Source organism: Gavialis gangeticus, unplaced genomic scaffold, assembly GCF_001723915.1.
Source record: "Gavialis gangeticus isolate Ggan-Ray unplaced genomic scaffold, GavGan_comp1, whole genome shotgun sequence".
Lineage (NCBI taxonomy): Eukaryota > Metazoa > Chordata > Crocodylia > Gavialidae > Gavialis > Gavialis gangeticus.
In genome coordinates, this window is record NW_017729025.1 from 89,226,443 (window position 1) to 89,241,100 (window position 14,658).

The following is a 14,658-nucleotide window of genomic DNA, read 5'->3' on the forward strand; positions in this document are numbered from 1 at the left end:
AATGTTCAACTTGCAGATAATACACCATAATCATGGAAGATGCTTTCAAATTATATACCCTTGTCAATTTTAGGGGAAAAAAACCCTCTTAGTCTACTATAAGAAATATATTTCTTGTTTGCTCATCAAGGATTTCTTAGGGTGATATCTTTTATTGGACCAATGATAAAATTAGGATAAAGTTACACAAGCTTCCAAACGCAAGACGACATTCTTCATCAGGTCTGACCAGTACAAGCCAAGCACAAAATAGTCATATGCTTGTCATGGTCAGCCCTGATACAGATTTTCTTACACTCAAAAGCTTGTCTAACTTTGATTTCTGGACCCTTATACTTACATCATCACTCTTGAACTATCATAATTTGAGGACTAGAGTCACAGAAATAGGATAAAATTCATCCATTCAAAGACTATGAATTTAGAAGCTAGCAACAAGAATGCATGTTGTAAGCTGAGTGTTCATTGGCTGGAAATGACTGAAGAAAAGAAAAACCTGGCTGTACTAGTTGATCATAGGAGGATTATGAGCTGCCAATGTGCGTGTGGCAAAGCACCTTTCGTGCCTGTCACTAAGGGCTAGGAGTAGCCAGCAGGTGCAGGCCAGCCATGATGGGGCGGTCGCATGACCCCAAAAGGGCCATGCGATTGGAAGAGAGAGCTGAGCAGACTCCATTTTAGCTCAGGTACTCAGGATTGAGCCAGTGTGCTGCTGGCAGCCAGAAGAATACCACCTGGCTGAGCTGGTGTTCTTCTGGCTGCCAGCCTGAATATCCTTGGAGATAAGAGAAGGAGCAATGGGAATCACAGGAGACTCCTGGTCCTGGGTATGACCAAAAACTGCACCTGTTGGGGAACGATGGCCTGGTGGGACTGCCTGTGGTGGGGCAGTTCCCCAGAAATGCCAGGCCAGTTGCCTCCCCAGTGAAAGGTGGGTAGGGGTGACTTATAACGCCAACTCCCACTACCCAGTAGGTAATTTTAGAGCTGAAACAGGCAGTGGGGCCAGGCACATTTGCAAACACCTGAGCCTATAGGGTGTAAGACCCTGAGTCCCAATGAGGGGGCATAAAGGCCCTAGTGAGGGGGCATAAAGGGGCCCCAGCAAGGGGGTGGAAGTTTGTGTGGAGGCCCACAGAGATTAGAGTGCATGGTGGCACTTGAAAGACTGTACATGATGGGTGCAGAGCAGAGTTACAGAGAGCGACCTGAAGGGCTGCACCGGGGGTGTGCTGAGTAGGGTTGCAGGGACAGTTTGAAGGGCAGCACATTAGACAACCCCCACATGAGTGACAACAGGAGCAAGTTGCCCAGCAAAGGACTAGGGGCAGAATTCAGCCCACTGCAAGGAATAAAGCCAGTGCTGCATGTGGACTGGCTGGAGTGAGAGTGGATAAGCCTGATGGCCCAAGCAGGCTGCTCATGGAGCAGAGTGGGTTGCAAGTGGCACAGAGAGGGGCAGTATGAAAGAAGCCCTGTGAGAGGGGGCAGAGCATTCGAGTAGAATGTCAGGGGCCCAGCAAGGAGCAGAGTTTAGCCCAGCCTCAGGCCAGAGCTGTTATCAATTTGCGATGCCATCTGCAAGGCATGGGACATGGCATAGGGAAGGCTGGATCCGTGTATTTCACCCTAGGCATCAGGGCATTAAATGGGCAGCCTCCTGCAACTTACTTCCACTGTATTAACCAGCAAGTTGTGGCAGGCGAGGCACGGCAGACTGCCCTAGACAGAGGAGCAGGCCGATGTTAAGATCTGGTTGAGATCTAGCCCCCTATCCCAGTCAGGCATGTGAGAAAAGGCACTTACAGTCCTAAGACATACCAGTCATTCCACTACAGAAGATAAAGATTAGTGCCACTGTACAGTGCCCTAGTAGAAGATCATCTAGAACCCTGTGTACAATTCTAGCCATGTCTATTCAAGAAAAATTAATTCCAACCTCAACAGGGCTATTACCATGGAAACAGGAATGGAAAGCTTATCATACAAAAGGAAACTAAACTGGGCTTGTGAAGTCAATAAAATGAAGACTGAAAGGGGATAGGATTGCTATTTTAAATATATTAGGCTGGAAGGTAAACATCAAGGAAAATGATTTATTTAAACTAAAAGACAATACTGGCCTTACAAGAATACAAAAAAAGTGGGGATAAACTGGTTGTGAATAAATTTAGGCTGGGAATGTTTTTTTTTTAAAGTTTTAAAACCACCAGAGAACAGATGTTTTGGAACAGCCTTGCAATAGGAGTTGGGGACAATCACGTAACCACTTTTAAGGACTGATTGAGAATTTGTAGAAGTTTACTATGAAATCCACAGTTTTACCAGATTCACTTGATGCAACTAACCTCATGCGTGTCTGTCTTTTGAAATATACATTTATTTTCAATAAAAATGTTAATTGTGCAAATGCCAGAAATTTCCAGCAGAAAGTAGTGTTAATGTAACACTAGAGTAGTATAATACTTTGAAACGACAGTTCCCTGAGAAAGTCCTGTCCCCTTCCATTAACTTCTTGTGTAGCAGCAACATAATACACTTAAACCTTGTTTTCCTCATGCTTTTAGGGAAGGCTTATTATGTCTTCTTTTTTCTTTAAAGCAAAAAAAATCTTGTATACATACTGACAAATGTCAATAGGGCAATGCACACTAATAATCATGAATCCGGGTTTTCCATTTGCTGTGGAAAAGCATGGATTTTCTCCTTTAATGGAGAAAAATAACAGCTTTTCTCTTTTAAAAGGGGAAAATCTGTGCTTTTGCCCTTTAACGGAGAAAAACATGGGAAACAAATCAAGGCGGGGGCACCAGGTGAATGTGCATTTGCATATACATGTGGCAGCCAAGCAGTGATGGATAGCAGCTCCCTCCAGGTAAGTTATGGGCGGGGGACACAGGCTATGCTCTTGCTTGGTGGTGGGGGGGGAGAGGGGAACAGGGCTTGCATTGGAGGGGCAGGGGGGGCACAGGTCATGCAGGGTGGGCATGTGCCTCTCAATATTTTTACATGCACAGAGGGATATGGGGCCGCAGCCGGGCTACAGCGGTTCCAGGCAGGAACCAGCTCCATGACAATTACCACCAAGGTGAGGTGCCCCCTGCCCTCCTGGCAGCAGTGGAGGAAACAACTGTCAGGTGATCACCACATAGGGGTGCAGCCCTTGGCATCCCAATGACATTCACCTGCACGTTACCAGTACGAAAGCCCTAGCCAGTTGGTCAGACTTTGGGTTCCTCCTAATTGTCGCCTACCATGACTTGATGTATCATTTATTTTCAGGTGGGGTATTTCTCCACCCGAGTCCGACTCTGGCCACGGATGCCCACTGGTGAGTTCGGCTCACAAAAATGACAAAAAAAAAATAACTAAGCTGTTTTTTCTAAATATATGTTACTAAAAAATATATTATCAAAATATAAAAACAAGAAGAAGATTCTGATGCTGTATCACTTTATTAGGCAAGTGCACCTGAGTAAACTAGAAAGTTAACATATTATCCTGTGGGGAGCTTAAACAAAGAAAATGGAAATCATAGTGTGAAAGAAAGTGTACATCATATAGTCAATTGGTTTGCATTAAAGGCAACAAACCAAACCAGTTCGCTACAGCAGGGAACTTCTCATCAGAAAGACTCAAGTAATTTTTGGAGATACCAACTCAAAGCATTTTGAAAGCTCATACAGAAATATTATCCATATACTACTATTCAGGGAAATAAATACTGCAAGGTCCAGAATAGTGATCCCTGTAGGTAGTTTTTATTTGAATTGCCATACTGCCTAAGTCAGGGGTGGGCAAAATATGGCCTGCAGGTTGAATCCAGCCCTTCAAGCACTTTCATCCAGTCCACAGCACACCACAACAAGTAGGACCCTGCCCAGCCCTTCCGCACACTAGGGTAAGAGCGAGGCACCCACATGTATACACACATCCAAACATACCCTATTGTGCCTCGCTCCCACCCTCGTGGGGGGAAGGGCCCAGCCAGCATGCAGCTTCCTGGTAGGGCTGCTGCTGCCGCAGGCCCTGGGGAGCTGCTCCACTTCCCCAGCCTCCCGCTTGCTCCAGGCAGCCTGTAGGGAAGCAACGGGGGGGAGGGGGGGGGTAAGCCGGGCAGGGCTGGTGGCAGCATGAAGTCTGCACCCAGAGGGTGATAGCAGCACAGATGGCTGAGGGTGATAGCTCAGCCACGCTGTGTGTGGGAGGTTTGGGGGTGTGGGAACCCCCACCACATTCCCCACCCCCATGGTGTGCAGCCACTGGTAGGCCGTGGCAGCAGCAGCACCAGCAGACAGAGGTGCTCAGGGCACTCATGTCTGGCGCAGGTACCCGACAGGGTGTGGCTCTGGCCACTCCTGCACATTGCAGCGAGGGGTGCAGCCTCCACTGGGCCATCTATATTTTTGGCACTCCCCACACTTGTACAGCATGGGAGGGAAGCCCCGCACATTGGAGCCAGCTGCCTTCCCTGCCGGGGCTGTGCAGCACAGGAGGGGAGCCCCAGGTGCCTTCCCCTGGGGAGTGCGGAAGGCAGCTGGCCCCTGCCAAGTAGAGCCCTGTGCAGCCCCAGATGCAGCCCGTCCCACCCTGATCTGGGGTGCACATGCCTCCCTGTACCCTCCTGGGGTGCAAGCAGCAGCAGAAACTGCCTCTCCCCTCCCCCACGAGCTTTGGCTCCGCCCCCTCACCCACCTGGGCAGTGCCTGCTTCTGCCCCCTCCCTCGCTGTGGGGGAGGGTGTTGATCAGCACCCGCCCACACCCCTTCCTGCCCACCACATGGACTTACCAGCTGGAGGCAGCTCTCCAAGCTGCCGGCTGTGCTCCTGACTGCCTGAGTGCTGTGCTGGAGCTGTGCGCAGCATGGGCATTTATTGGCCAAATTATCAGCCGCATCGGGCCGATATCCGATACAGCCAGTTTTCTTTATATCGGTACCAATCCAGTATCAGACTGATGTATTGGTGCATCTCTAGATCTAAAAACATCTATCTACCTTTTACAAAAAAAGATGAGGTACTGAAAAAAGCAATATTTTTAGTGCACTGAAACTGCATATAGATTCTTCCCTATTGATGACATGCCATTAGGGCAGTGGTTCTCAACCGTTTTTAATTCAATGCACTCCTTGTTAGACTTGAGGCATCCTCAGAAAATGCTAGCTCTTAGCTTTTACTCTTTTTTGACTACAGAAAAATAGAGCAGTTCTTCTATTGCAAAGAGCTAAGACCACAACTGGTCAGAATGTTTTTAATATTACAGATCCCTACTGGAAATCTCCAGTTTTATCTTGTGAATCATGGGTAAGTGTATGCACACTTAACAGTGGTAATATTGCATGGCACTCTACATCACTGTCACAGGATGTCACTACACCCTGGTTTAGAATCATTCTGTTAGGGTGGCTATCCATAAAAAGCCAAGTAACAGATTAAATTTGAATAATGGGCCAAGATCAGTGATTCTTAACCAGGGTCCTGCAGCATGCTGGGGTGCCTCAAGATTTTTCCAAGGTTGCCACAGGGGGCCACACAATGTTAGCACAGTGTGCACACATGATTCCCAAGATAATCCCCGAGATTTCAAATAGGAATTTATGGCATTAAAAGCAGCCTGTCCTATTGCGGGGCTTTCTAAGCTCTTTGCAATGGAAGACTTACTCTGTTGTTTTTCTGTAGTCAAAAAATGAGCAAAGAATAAGAGCTGATACTTTCTGAGGTGCTGAGAATCACTGCCCTTGATAGCAGAGCCTGAAACCATGTCAGAAACAGCAGATAGTCACTGACAGAGGGAAAAAAACCCAAAATAGTATCTGTGCGCTCTTTAAAAAGGAAGTGGAAAGTGGCTGACCAGTTGGATAACAACAACAAAAAGTCACAGCAAACACCCACACAAACTCCTGTAGGTTGCTTTCACCTGATGCCATGCATCTATACTGGAGTTACTCAATACATGAATACTAAATTGTTTACAGTAAGAAATTACTCTTTTTATTGCCTTTTTAAATCTGTTAATATCTAAATAACGAGGAGAGACAAGTATCTGACTAAAGTGAAAGAAATAATTAAGTGGAAGAAATGAATAAGTAAAAACTTAGTTCTAGAAATTTACGCTTTAATTTCATTTTTTTCTTCATGCTATTCTTCCAACATTCTTTCAAATAGGAGGAAAGAACAAGGGCCCAGGAATCAGAGAAAGAATAGAAGAAATAATTAAATGTGGAATTGAGGAAGTATTCAGAAATGTAGAGATTCTGTAATTTCCAGATTCATTTCAACTGTTAATCCAACCTATTTAATTGTTCATGTTGCAGTTACTTTCATATTATCTAAGATTAAGTAATTAAAGATTAGTGAAGGAAATTAGTATAAATCTCAGGCCTAACACATAAGCCATTTAATCCTTTCCCTTCCTCATCTCCTGCTACCTAACCCTACCAGAACCTAACCCATCATTTCCCACCTAAACCTCAGATTGGGAATGCCCCCCCCACCACACTTTTTCTGTTTTCTGTGTGGTACCATTGCATCCATTTGTACATCCTCTCCTTGCTGCTCCTCATCCCCATGTTTCCTTTTCATTCTACCTCCTGCTCTTCTTTCTGTACCCTGTCCCTTTTAATTCCTTCCTGTCTCTAGCCCACTTCCAGCCAGAAACTCTAAAGTTGTTCCCGGTTCCAACAGTGCCAGTTGTTTGCTTTGGGCCCTCCTATGCACACAAATCTCCTCCTCCAGCTCTTACAGATTGTTCCCAGGTTAGCAGAGTCTCAATTTACTTCAGCTGCTCCAGATGTTAGTAACTTGAATGAGAACACAGCAGAGGCCTACCACATACCTTCCTTTTCTTATCTTTACTACACCAAAAGACATGACAGCACCAAAAATAAGGGCTATCCTAACGCAGACCTCTAAGGAAACCAGCAAATCACTAGAGATTAATACTAATAAATGGTTTTATTAAAGATTAGATACCTGCACCTCTAATTTAGAGTCCTGAAACTAAAGCTTTAAAAATAAAGCTTTTTTATTTTTATTTTTCAAGTTGTAGGTAGCCTTCTAGAGAGTGAATTTATACCGTTGTAGTTTCAAAAAGTATCAAACTTATTCATTCAGGCATTCTTGTACAATAAACTTTTTTCTAACTTTTTCTTGAATGTTTGGTTGATACTGATGATACCAACAATGTTGGTATTTCTCCTTCAGGTCAAGGGAAATATTTTCATGCCATATCTGAAGTTGATCAAGTAGCTCATCAACACCTATTCACTTAGGACTATTTCTAGGATTATTTGCTACTTTTGTATTCTAATCATATTACTGTAGGAAAGAAATTAAAATCATAAATACTCTACCTACAAGAGAAAAGTGACCCAAGCTATTAGCATTTCTAAGCCTACTATGACTGACAACTAGCATAGTGTAATTGTCACTCTTTTTGAGAAAAGCAGTGTAGACCTCAGTAGTGAGGAACTGTGTGTCCAATTTGCTTTTGTTCTTAATACTAAAAATGTCAGTATCTAAAAAAAACCCCCAGATTTTAAAGTTTAATTGAAATATACTAGTTGTTGATTGTGCACTGACCATTCTCAACACATTTTAAAAAAACATACTTCTCTAAAAACCACCCCCACATAGGTGTGGCCCTTAATGCAAAGCTCATTTTAATTACAAAGAAAAGTTCCCTTAACTTTGAACCTCTAATGATGTTTTTTACCTAGCAAGTCCTTGGGTTCATCAATTCTTAAAGTTTCAGGATTTTCTCCCATTTTTTAACCATTTATGATATTTCTTTTCTTGGTACCAATGCTGGCTTTCAAAAGGCATGGTTTTCAATTTTAATTGTGCCTATGCTGGAACACACACAAGACTACTTTTCCACAGTAGCAGTCATGGATGACAAGTGGTTTTCTAGTACAGCACAAACAAATTCATACCAACAAAATTGATTATAATCACTGTTGTAGCAAGTGCTTAATTTTTACCTGTAAGAGCAATCTATAAGTCATTCAAATCTTACTATTATAGGCAGACAAAATTTCACATTTTAGCTAAGTGACAAAATACTGCTATATAATGTAGGGGGGGAAAAAAAAGACTGCCTACCTTTCTGATAAAAGAATTTCCGATAATAATATGCACCAAGGTCCACATGTTCAACAATATATCTTTTCACTCTGTCTAAATGTAAAACCAGATTCTCCTTGGGTACTTCAAGTACTGCCACTCCTGCATTTGTGCAATGGGAACTAAGAGTAGACTCAAAAGAGGCACTTTCACATCCACTGAATGAACCCGAATTGGATTTGGACAGGCTGATCTTCCTCTCTCCTTCCCCACCAATCTCATTACGAAAATAAGGACAACTCATCACAAGTTCATTGCTTTTATCATCCCCCTGGTCCATATTGAGACTTCCTTTTGAATTCAGGTCTTCAGTACTGCCCATGGGAGAATTGAAACTTGCAGAATGAGACAAGGGTCCAGAAACCAAGGATGCGACAGCAGCAGCAGAAGCTCCTGTTGTGGTGTTCCGTCTTTTAATAACATTATGTCTATTGATTGCTGCTTCATTCAAATCAAATAATATACTCTGGACATCATAATGGGCAAAACATTTTGGACAAGTCCAAGGTCTGACACTATCTTCAGACCTGTTATCTTCAAGATCTGAAGACTTTCCAAGTTCCCCTTCACCTTTGGCATTACGCAGCTTACGAAAAATAGAAGAATCCCCTGTCTCTGACTTTGAGCGCCTCTTGAGTGGTTTTTCCCTTTCCTTAAAGAGTCGGAGGTTCTCTCTCTGAGTGATAGGCCCATCTATCACATCCAAAGAGAATCCTGAACCCTTGCTTCCACTGGCTATCAGAAGTTCACTGAGCTTGGTTGCAGCTGGGCCTCTCTGATCAGACTTATCATCTTTATAACCCTTTAATAAATCAAAAAAACTATCCCCTGAAGTTCCCTGCTTATCTATTGAAGATGTGCTGCCATACTCCCTATGCAGTGATGGCCCAGATTTAAAAGTTGGTGAAATACATTCATCAAAGCTATCCACATCAAGCTCACTTATGGTAATATCACTGTTGCTGCGCTGTCTTATTCTGCGAAGAGCTTTCCTGGGGGAACTGGGGTATCCATCAGGTGTTAGAAACCGAGAATCTAGGTTCTCAGATTGTCTTGTTTTGTTTTTAAGGGTGTTCTGGATACTCTTTAACATGACAGAGTCGCTAGCATTCAGATTTACAGAGCTCCCCTGACTCCCAGGACTACTTTTAGAAGACATACTATCAAGGCAGCTTGATGTTTCAATTTCCTGACTCGATCTACTAGTTTCTTTGATGTTGTCCTTCCTTGGTGGCCAGTCAGCAATCCTTGCTCTAACTCCCATTTTAGGAACGCCAGGAGTAGAGGTAAGATGATGGGAACCTTCATTCCGTGGAGGTCCAACTGGAGCCATGACTGCAGATCCTAAGCTGCCATTCTGCGACCTAAAGCGCCTCATGTAAAAGTCATCTGAATGGACTTTAGAAGTGCCATCTGTTCCAACTGACACTCCAGTGGCAACAGTCCTCTCAGTCTGGGACCGCTTTAAGCTGGTCATGATTTGAAAATGTGTTTAGCCTTAGTAAGTTCCAAGAAAAAACACAGTCATGTCTGCTTTTTAAATGCACAATTCCCGTTCGGAGAATAGTTTCCAAAAAATACAAAGGTTGCATGAGATCCCACTCGTGATCATTTAAAGAAGTGGTTAACAGAGAGATGCATGAAAATCAGGTCTTCAGTATGTTTTGATATGGAATAGCCCCTTTAGCTTCTGCATTTCAACAGCCAGCCAAGTTCCAGTATGTTTCGACTGTCTTAACATCACTTGGGTTCCAAATCTTCAGTTATAATCCAATTGTTTTATGCCTATTTTATGCCTAGGGAAGAGAAAAAACAGAAGTATTAGGAATTTTATGTAATTTCTTTCACAAGCAACTAAATCAGTTCCTACACTGAAGCAGGCATCTAAAAACATTCAATTTTTACACTTCTTCATTATATCTCAAAAAACACACAATGGTGGTAGTGCAGGAGTCTCCAGGTAAGCCGCTTACTAAAAGGATATTGTTTAATTTTGGAAGAGGCATTTAAGAAAAATCCCTTCTTGCTGAACTAATGGTGTGTTATAGCTTAGTTGCCAAAGAGTTATACAAACAAAAGAGAGCAAATTTCTTCAGGTGTACAATTCTGAGTGCAGTCATGATATCCTATTAATCTTCACTAGGTCACTAAATATGTCAGTGTGACAACTGTTACCCTAAGCAAATGAGAAGGACATGTACTGCAGAAATAATTTTTTATTGGACAGACAACACGCTAGCTAAGTTAGACAACTCGAATTCTTTCAAAGGTTGTAGCAAAACTAATGTTAAGATAGGAAGTCATTAGACATTAATATCCCTTGCTCACCCTTTGTTACTTCTACACCATTATTTACAATAACGAAATTGTAGAAAGCTAATGATATTACAAAATCGTTCTATTATAGATGGCAAGTGTTTCAGTGATATTCCATGACTTGTCTAATTTGCACAGCAACTAAATACTTCAGAAAATAAGAAGCATCCCCTCAACCCTGTCTTCACAAATGCTGTCCAATGTATTCCCACATGCACACTTCTGCATAACCTGATAGGGAAATCTTTTACTCATTTCACTTGCTGACAAAATATTGCAGAAGAGTTCTTCTACATTTCATTTCCACAGGGCTATTGAAATTAAATGCTCTCCCACACCTCATCAGCAATGGAACTGATTACAATGCATTATATTATCCCTTGAGGAGCTAAAAAACTTCAGCAAATACACCCTGGTTGGTATGAGACAAAAGCATGAGTTTGTCAGCATAAAATCTGTATTGCTGTGTTCATCCTTTAAAACAATGAAGTAGATAGTTTTCAAAGGCTCAACCAATTATACAAAACGTGGCTTTTAAATACTTGCCAGATATGCATGGAAAGATGCTGCTGAACCAGCATCAAGTTGACAGGGTAGTATTGTCTATGAATCAAGCCTTCTGACGCTTCTAGGAAAACCAGTACTTTCTGCAGTCTCTTCTCAAAAGAGTACTTACTTCCACAGTAATTAAATATCCAGCCAGAACATTTTCTGCCTCCAAAGGCAGCATGTTTTAATTCCACTTGCACTAGATAGCATGGGCTTGAAACAGCAGCTGCTATTTATATGAAGCTGAACATTTAAGGATGTTTAAAATGCCAGCTGACTGCAGTACACATGGCAAAAGCAGTGCAAGCAGTTTGTGGTGCTGCTCAATCTGTGCAGCCATTCAGATAAATACAATGGTTTCCCTAGTAATTCTCCTTCATCCACTATTGTTAAAGGTATAATAGTTTTCCATGCCTAAATAATTAAAACAGTTAAAGGAACTCTTGAAGCTCGGCCTGGCTACTTCAATCATAAAATTACTGAATTTTTGGTTATGCCGCAAACTATTTTAAGCCACACATATTTCAAACACTATTTAGCCTGAAAACCAAATCAACTTCTAGACAATTAAAAGTACAACAGATGCAGTATGCATACAAGTCATACTAGGGGATGGAGTAATTCAAGTCTTGACCATAATCACAGAATAGATCAATGTTTCTCCTACAGCTGTCACCAGTGAACTAGAAAATATGTTAACAATGTAAGTTCTAAGATGTGGGAACATTATCTGCTTGTAAAGAGTCCTTTGCTCTTATTAAGAAAGGATGAGAGAAAAAGAAACCGAGAGCTAGAGAGATAAGAGTAGAAGAGGGTAGACAAGGAAAATGAGACCGGAACAAGGAGAAAGGGATGGAAGAGGAGGAAAGACAGAAACAGGAATAAATTGGTGAGCACTCACAAGTAGTCAAGCTTGCAGTTTGGACGGAAACAAGCAGAAGTCTGTCCCCATCGCAATGCATTCTCCTCCAGAGTCTGAAATAAATCCAAGATTCCTGACTCTCACCACTCCTCAGCTCTCATCAAATATTTGTGAAACTCACTGGCAAAGTGGCACCTCACTTCCCTCAAGTGCTGATCCACACAGTGGATGACAAACCTGTTATTGCTACAAGACATTCCATTAGCTGAAGTAGCACAAGTTTGTATGATGCCTGAAAGAATTGGGAAACTATGGGATGAACTATGAAATGATACTGCATAGCACTTTTTTTTCTTCTTTTAAAAACCTAAGAAATGACACGGGGGGAAACCCATTGTCAGCAACAGGGTAACTGGCAGAAGTACATTTAATGGTGCAAAGGGACCTGATCCCCACATGTGTATGGCAGGAGGCGTGATTGTTGTAATCAAGGATTAGATGATAATCCCAATCATGCCATTACTATTTGCCAGTTCAGGGCAGCCTGGGATCATAATCCCAGAGTCCCCCTGCACCAGCAAAATGAAAGAGGTATGCCTGCAGGTCCAGCTGGACCAACAGTCACCATATTGCCAGCTGGCCCCTGGGAGCCTACCGGGGACTTAAACAGTCTCCAGTGCTCTCTGGGGCCCTGGGTGAAAATCAGCTGATTTCTGGCCCCAGCTGTGACAGCTTTTAGTCTAGTTCAAGACTGGGGCTGCCCAGGCTGACAATCAAATGAATGTCAAAACCCAGCTGCCAAGACTGGGGGAGGTAGGGATGGCAGAGAGTGGAAGGGCTTCTCCTGCTGAGGCATTTAAACCTCATTGGAAGCCTCTGATCCCCCACACCTGAGTTGCTCGGCATGAGATTCAACATCCCTAATGGAGAAGCCACCTCAGAGGCACTCTCTTAAAACTCTAAAACTCCTCATGTGCTGTGACCTACAATGCAGGATATGGGAAGTTGAGAGCTCCCAGCTCCTTAGCCCCATACTGCAAAGCAGCATCTGCATATGTGAAGCAGAGCCTAAGCTGCTGTTTCCATGCATGTCCTAGGACCGTCAAAAAGTAGGCATGCAGCTAAAGCTCCCAGGTCCTGGGTTCAGTGACTCGGAGATTGGAGACACACTCCCTGATGTCAGGCTAAGAGCATCTCCTGCCCCTTTTGCCTTAGGGAACTGGATAGGAGTGTCAGGTCCAGAACCCAATTCTGCCCCAATCCAACTGACTGGGTACAGGGTGGCCATATCCCCAACCCTGGGGCTGCCCCATGCCAGATCTCTATGCTCAGCTGAACCTTGGGATCCATCACAGGGCAGCCCTGACATGTTGCACATTCAATTTAAGGTGCGATACAAACGAGCCTCAAGGACGTTACACATTATATGCATAATACCTTTGTGGCTTGTTTGCTATATTATTACGCCATAAATTAGCTTTAATGTGTTGCATGATTAACACCTTAATCATGCCTTAAATGTAATGTGTGCCAGGGCCCTAAGTTTGCACAATCAAACTCTCCAAAGCTGCCATGCAAACTTATTTTGGCCCTTTTGCATGTATAATAATACAGTCTTCAATGGCATGATCTCATCCTATATTTTCCATGGGATCCCTGTCTTATTCGCTATACTATGGGGATGAGCTAGAGCTATATAGCAAAGATGTCAGTTTTCTACAGGTCCCTACTTCAGTTGTGCTCAGTGTTTTGGCTTTACAAGCGAGAAGAACATTGCGGGGCTGGTCTGTGGGCCAGACAAAGCCCCAGGCCACCCCAAACAGCCCTGCATGCCTGATGTAGCATAGAGGTCCATGCTATTCAGTCTACAAGGTTCCCCACAGGTCCAGCAGCAGGAAAGCAGCAATTAATGCTGCCACCATTCCCCGGCCACCAAATTTTCAAGCCTGTGGGGAGCCCTGCACATCAAATGATATGGGTCTGCAGGACGTGGGTAGAGCACCTCTACCCTACTTCATTTGTTGGAGAAGTCAGAAGACATATATTAAATGAAGTAAACTGATGGAAGAAAAAGGATAGTCTTATTTAAACAACTGTAGGTTCCTCTGAAAAACTGGATTTCTATTTGGTTGTTTATCACAGAGCTCCCAAGTTCGGCTAATCAAAGTCCTAAACCAACATTTTCAGATGTGGTCATGTATTGTGTGCCCCTCTTTGCCCAGGTGTCTGAATTGAGAAGTGGGGTCTGTTTTGCAAAAGTACCTAAAATAAGTAGGAGTTGTGCTATGAATATAAAGTACTGTTTTATATGAGGTTAAATACACTGAAAAATCACCATACCAAGCATCTCAAAATTGGACACCTAAATTAGTAGACAGGAGATCCATCCCTTGCTTGCAAGTAATGAAAATGAAGAACTGTCAAGAGACCAAAATGTCAGAGAGGTGTCTGAACAAGCTGCATTTGAACTGAAACAAGTCCAGTGGTTAGGTGGCATTGATGAAAGAATTGTGAAGAAAATAAAGAACGGTGTGGCTGAGTTGCCAACACAAAATATGCAATCTTGTATTAAAATTAGCTAGGAGTATAGAATAGCCAATATTGTACCCATCTTTAAACAAAGATGACAGAGGTTTCACAGTTTCTAGGGTCGGAAGGGACCTGAGCAGATCATCTAGTCCGACCCCCTGCCATGGCAGGAAGAGCACTGGGGTCAAATGACCCCAGTAAGGTGGTCATCCAACCTCCTCTTAAAAACCCCCAGGGTGGGAGCCTGCACCACCTCACTTGGAAGCTGGTTCCAGACT

At 43.2% G+C, this 14,658-nt stretch overlaps 1 protein-coding gene across 3 annotated transcripts in view; it reads right to left on the minus strand.

The window, feature by feature from the left end:
- The window catches only part of SIPA1L1 (signal induced proliferation associated 1 like 1), a 355,154-nt gene that overhangs the window by 201,934 nt on the left and 138,562 nt on the right, over positions 1–14,658 (minus strand). For all 3 annotated transcript variants that reach the window (XM_019519136.1, XM_019519135.1, XM_019519134.1), the window contains exon 4: positions 8,104–9,920. In XM_019519136.1, the coding sequence (XP_019374681.1) occupies positions 8,104–9,601 (1,498 nt within the window). In that variant the 5' untranslated portion in view covers positions 9,602–9,920. The remainder of the gene's footprint in view (positions 1–8,103; positions 9,921–14,658) is intronic.